The 6484-nt window shown below is 38.5% G+C and overlaps 1 protein-coding gene across 1 annotated transcript; it reads left to right on the top strand.

Moving 5' to 3' along the window:
• The first annotated feature begins 3687 nt into the window (after positions 1-3687).
• On the top strand, positions 3688-5192 carry LOC123696948 (homeobox protein SIX6). Its single transcript, XM_045643342.1, has one exon. It carries the CDS (start codon positions 3712-3714, stop codon positions 4531-4533), a length of 822 nt encoding a protein of 273 aa, XP_045499298.1. The 5' UTR covers positions 3688-3711; the 3' UTR covers positions 4534-5192.
• The last annotated feature ends 1292 nt before the right edge of the window (positions 5193-6484 follow it).

Below are 6484 nucleotides of genomic sequence, written 5' to 3'. Positions count from 1 at the left end.
TTCTTCGACGAAATTTACTGGAAATAGGCCTTTGTTAGGTCTATTTTTGTTTGATGGATGTTTTCAAATGTGCTGCGGAGTTTTATGTAGGTAACCTATGTTTTTAGTTGACCCAATAGGTACTATAATTTGGCTTACAAAAGAAAGTTTGGCTCAAAAATATGTACCTAAGTAGGTGCTATAGTTAGGTATATTAAATTTTTTTTTTGGTAGAGTCACAGAATAGTAACTGTAGAGTGTAGAGTCAGGATTTAGGACAGATTCGTCATTTAAAAAATATTATTCAACAAATTTTTTTTCTATTTAAAGCTTGGGTTTTGTAAAATATAACTGTTTCTCTTCTGCTAATATAAAGTACCTACTTAAAAAATTACTTTTAATACCATTGAGTTAATAATAAATGTAGGTAGGTACATATTAACTCAATGTTTACCTAATACACATAAGTAATTTAATAAAGAACTACCTACCAAGATATAAGAAAAATTCGTAACCATTCATTCCAACACTCCAATCCAGTATTTCTTAACAAAATTAGATTCCTTTCACACTATAAGCACCATAAATCATAGACAGACCACACCCCCGGTTTTATATCCAAACAAAGCACCCTGTATTGATTCCACCCCCCGTGGAAGGTAAGACGAGATCCGAGTTACATTTACATGTATATGTTAGGTAGGTATAGATATGATTATCTGGTAGTTTTATGGATATGTAGGTAGCTATCTAAATAACAGAAATTGACATTAGCTAGATAATAACTTAGTTATTATCATATAAGACTTCGTAAACTGTGTTATTGTAGAGAAAAAGATATTTATAACAATTTCTAATTTTTATGTTCATTTCGATTTGTCTCTCCATAATTAACTTTTTAGGAAATAATAAGGTACCTTGGCTTTTCCTGTTAAAATTATAAAAACTAGGTTTCTATTAGGTACCTATGTGACTTAGGTACCTACCTACTCATTAACTAGGTACCTACCTATTATTATCTACGATCCTAATCAGACCTATAATCATTCATAATATTAGATATACCTACCTACAAAATTTAGATCTCTGAAACTAAACCATATGTAATAAGTAAAAATCATCATAAACAGGCCTACCTATTCATAAAACTACTCAGTAATTTTACCTAATAATTGTAACAAAATACAACCTAAAAAATATATAAATAAGGTTCAGTAAGGCGCGATCGGGTGTTATGTCAACTGACAGCTCCCACAGACTAACAAAATAAATGCAACAGATTAGCATTTTTAGCTACCCCCTTGATGAGTGCACTCCGCAAATCTGCTTAGCAGCTTACATTAATTCCGAAACTTGTGTTTGTCTTAGAATATTCAAATTTATTCGAAAAGTTACTACAATGTACTTCAAATGTAGGAGTTTGAGGTAGAGGTGTCTGCAGGATGCGCCATTTTTTTAAATTCTTTTCTCATCTTTTATAATTGAAAAATTATCAATGTTGATAAATAGTATGATAGTCATATCTAACACTAAAACACAACACTAACACTAAATTTTAGATATTAAAAAGAATAGGAAACGAAAAAAATAAAATTACATAGGTACCTACTAATCTATCTAAGTATTATTTCTATTAGGTACCTACCTATTAGATAGATTTTACACTCTTGTACCTAAATCAAACTCAAAAAGTGTCGTTATATTCGTTCGTAGGTACCTACTAGGTCATTACAGTACCAAATTATTAAACAGACAATTCATAAATAAAAATAATAAATTCGACGTCATTCTTAAACCTTTTTTACTTGTCAAAATGGTACCTACCACGTACCTACCTGTAGGTAGGTAGGTATAACATAAATATGTATCTAAGTAGGTACCTACTTACTTATAGGCAAATTATTACTTCAAGTGATGTAAATAATTGTAATTATTCGCACCCCATAATTTAATCTGCGGAAACTTTTAACCACTACCTACCTAATTAAATGAAACAATTTATATTTAACGGAAATAGTACCTATTAATACCTACCTACTAGGTACCTACCTATAATTAGATATCTAGGTAATGGTTATTTTAATATAATAATATAATCTCGATATACTTATAGGTACCTATAGGCTTGTCTTTTCTTACACTTATCTAGGTAGGTACCTGCACCAATATCATATTGTGAGTAATTAGGTACTTATTATTAGTTATAAATATTATTCATACTGATATTAATTAAGCGACTTACAAAAAAATAATTATTTAAAAAAATCTCTAAGATATCTCTATCTAACGATGAGAATTATTACAGTACTTTTATACCTACTCTATTTAAAGTAGGTAAGATTCATTTAAATCTCTATATCTTCCACAGAACTATCTAGATAGGTTTTATTAATATCTAGATAGGTAGTATAGGTACCTACGTAGGTAATTAAAAAATAACGACATCCTACCTACCTACCTATGCTGAAAAAATTTACAACACAAGATAAATTAATTTACTTTAAAACATAGAAAAGTATACACCGGCGTATAGATATAGGTACCTATTGTAGCTACCTAGGTAGGTACACTTTTCAATTTACCCACACAACTCCAAACCATAAATCTGAAATCCTAAAGAAGACATGTAATTCCGAATCCTTTCCACCCGACAATACCGCTCAAGTTAATCCATTATAACAAAATACATATAATCCTCGGGTTACTACCCGGGGGGGTGAGAGGGGGGCACCTGGAGCCTGGGTGTGGTTTGCCGTTCAATAACTTAATACTCTAGAAAGGCTTTCACGGTGAAATCTCGCTCTGTGTAGCGCGATTGCACGGTTTTGGTCGTTGTTTTAAATTTGTTTTTGGGGTCGATTTTCTGGAAGTATTTTTTTTTCGCGGTTATGATGTATGCAGTGGTTTCGTTTTAACATTAAAGTAATGTAGAGCTATTTATTATATAAAACATGCTACTACCTATTTCTACTTCATGTTAAACGTTGATTTATCTATCAAAAGGAAATTGTTTTAGGTATTATGTAAAACTTAAAAGCATAAAATGATCAATATAAACATGTTTACAAGAAGTAGGTACAAGATAGTAGTAGTTTCTAATAAAAAGTAAAAAATGTATTATAATTTATATCAAGTATGTTATGGCTGGCGGTCATAATCAATTAGGTCCTTATATGATTGATATACTAATAATTATCTTTTTAGCATTTTTAGTTTTTACATGTCCAGTTATTTTCGATTAAAGGGCAACTGTTTAATTTTACATCTTCAGGTACAGTTATGCACGATAATTGACCGGTTTATTAATATCGATCAGGAGGCAAATAAAGGCGCGTAATCCACCCGGATGAGTGTATGGTGGCTATTAATTGCAGGTTTGCAATGTATCGACGCACCGGGATCACGGCGCGTCGGTCGCAGGGCGCGGGGTGCGGGGCGCGGGGCGCAGCGGGGCGCCGGGCAGGGCACGGGGGGCGGCGGGCGCGGTGTGCGTGACGGATCATGGCGGCGCGGGGGGCCCCGTCCCGCCGCCCTCGTTAAACGCGGCCGGCGGATACGCCGCGCCGCGCGGTTGAAAGCTATCCGGCCCCCGGGCGGTCGCGCTCACGATTGGCCCGCGCGCCACCGCGACGGTAACCGATAGCCAATCGCGTCGCAGCCCAACACGCCCCCGAGCGCCGCTCGCCGGCCGGGCTCATACGGCGCGCGACTTCGCCGCGCACACTCGTACCGATGCGCGGCTCCTGGGACGAGTCCACGACGGCGGCGCTTCACGCGCGCATCCTGGAGGCGCACCGCGGGCCCGCGGCGCCCGACCGAGCCGCCGAGCCCGCCAACTGCGCCGACCCGCCGCCGCTGTCCCTGTCCGCGCTCGAGCTCGCCGCGCCGACGCCGCTGCTGCCGCTGCCCACGCTGTCCTTCAGCGCGGCGCAGGTCGCGACCGTGTGCGAAACCCTGGAAGAGAGCGGTGATGTCGAGCGGCTGGCGCGATTCCTCTGGTCTCTGCCGGTCGCTCACCCGAACGTCGCTGAGCTGGAGCGCTGCGAAGCCGTTCTTCGAGCGCGGGCCGTGGTAGCGTTCCACGCCGGCCGACACAGAGAGCTATATTCCATCCTGGAGCGGCACCGGTTTCAACGTTCGAGTCACGCGAAATTACAAGCCCTCTGGCTCGAGGCGCACTATCAAGAAGCGGAGCGACTCCGCGGCCGGCCGCTCGGCCCCGTCGACAAGTACAGAGTGCGAAAGAAGTTTCCGTTGCCCAGGACGATTTGGGACGGCGAGCAGAAGACGCACTGTTTCAAGGAGCGGACGCGGTCGCTGCTGCGCGAGTGGTACCTGCAGGACCCGTACCCCAACCCGACCAAGAAGCGCGAGCTGGCGGCGGCCACGGGGCTGACGCCGACGCAGGTGGGCAACTGGTTCAAGAACCGGCGGCAGCGAGACCGTGCAGCGGCCGCCAAGAACCGCTCGGCGGTGCTGGGCCGCGGGTTCGCCTCCTCCTCCACCTACGACGAGGACTCGGCCGACTCGGAGATCAACGTCGACGAGGAGTGACCGCCGCCCGCCCGCTAGTGTAAATACAGTGATATTAATTTATGTCGCCGTCTGTTCGCGGACGTTCAGTGACGATGCAATAGACGAATCTTGTGATGTGAGCTGTATAGTTACTATAAGTTAAATGTTAAAGTGTTGTGCTTGAGGGCCGCGTCAGGTACGTACTATTATAGTGAATGTTTGCACGAGCAAATTGCCGATCTAGCGAGCGCCGGTTAGTCCACAAATATTTATTTGAATCGTTCTCGATTTACGAAACTGACCTTTCCGAACGCATTTATTTGTGTGTTTACCAATATTTCCTAAAGAATTTATTTATCATATCAAATTTTAGTTGTAAACTAGAGTAAGTTGTAGATAATTATGTTCACGGTACGTTAGAGTTAACAGAGGGTACCTGATCGTATCTGCTTATTCAGCCGATTTGTAAAACGCAACAATTATTATGTTTTAAGTAATTTATTTTATCGGTAAATATTAGTTCTTTTAGTAGAGAAATGCTGTGATATGGTGTTAGATGTAAATATTAAATAGAACTGAACTGAACGACATTATAAAACTTGTGAATATAGGTAACTCTAGGCCTATTTGTACATAAGTTGAACTTGCGTATGTTGTTGGCCTTAGATTGAATACTTTATTAAAACTTATTTACCAGATTATCCTCTTTTATTCCTGTGTGCCTGTGTTACGTAGACTTTAAAAAATATTTTAGTCATTTAAAATATTGATGTCTAAAATTATTTCGCAACTAATTTACTGTGTAACTAATTTTTGCAAAAATTAGGCTAAACTGTACATTATAGGGCGTAGAGTTGAGAGTCGTAATTTTTTTTATGGTTAGCTATTGTCCTATGGAACCTAAATCTGAAATTTCACACCAAGGAAACTTTTAGTTTTTGAGTTACGAATTTTTGAAAATCGTAAAATTACTATAGAAAGTTACTCCATCTTGTTTTTGTTACGCATATTTATTGTTTTGTCAATGTCAACCTGACACACAGTACCTGCTTAGTGTGATTCATTTCAAGTACAACATTTCTAACCATTAAGTAGAGTAATTAATTTTGTTTAACTTTTTACGAAAAAAAAAAACGCTCCGAACTCGAAACAAGTTAGGTTAGGTTATGTTAGACTTTTTTTAAACAATCGAGCGGAGCGAGCGCAGCGAGCGGAGCGTCTCGAATTGTTTTACGTGAAATGCAAATGAATAGCCAAATTTGACACTTAATTTATTTTGTTTAACTTTTTACGAAAAAAAAAACTCTCCGAACTCGAAACAAGTTAGGTTAGGTTATGTTAGACTTTTTTTAAACAATCGAGCGGAGCGAGCGCAGCGAGCGGAGCGTCTCGAATTGTTTTACGCCAAATTTGACATTGACAAAATAATAAATATGCGTAACAAAAACAAGATGGAGTAACTTTCTATAGTAATGTTCCGATTTTCAAAAATTCGTAACTCAAAAACTAAAAGTTTCCTTGGTGTGAAATTTCAAATTTGGGTTCCATAGGACAATAGCTAACCACAAAAAAATTGTCGACTCTCAACTCCACGCCCTATAATGTACAGTTTTACCAAAAATTATTTCGCAACTAACAAAAAATTCAGTAAAAAGAAAATTCTCGTAGGTACCTACCTACCTACCTAGTTACAAGAATTTTCAACGGTAAAATATTTTTAATCGTGTTTTGATTTTAAAAAGGTAGGTACTTAATTGAATAATGTGTAATATCTGTTACCCATAATAATTAAAATGTAGAGTCAACAACACCATAACAATAATTAAAATTATTTATAGCATTTTAAATACTGCACATACAATGTACATAGTAATGCCGTAAAATAATTATAGTTCTCATTTGCATACAATACATAATCAATCATTTTTATTCCACTATAAACAAATGGGCACTAAACATTTTTAATTTTCTTTTTAACACATTTTAATTT

Source organism: Colias croceus, chromosome 13 (assembly GCF_905220415.1).
Source record: "Colias croceus chromosome 13, ilColCroc2.1".
Taxonomy (NCBI): Eukaryota; Metazoa; Arthropoda; class Insecta; order Lepidoptera; family Pieridae; genus Colias; species Colias croceus.
Note: the sequence above shows the minus strand (reverse complement) of the source record. Positions and strands in the feature narration are given on the sequence as shown.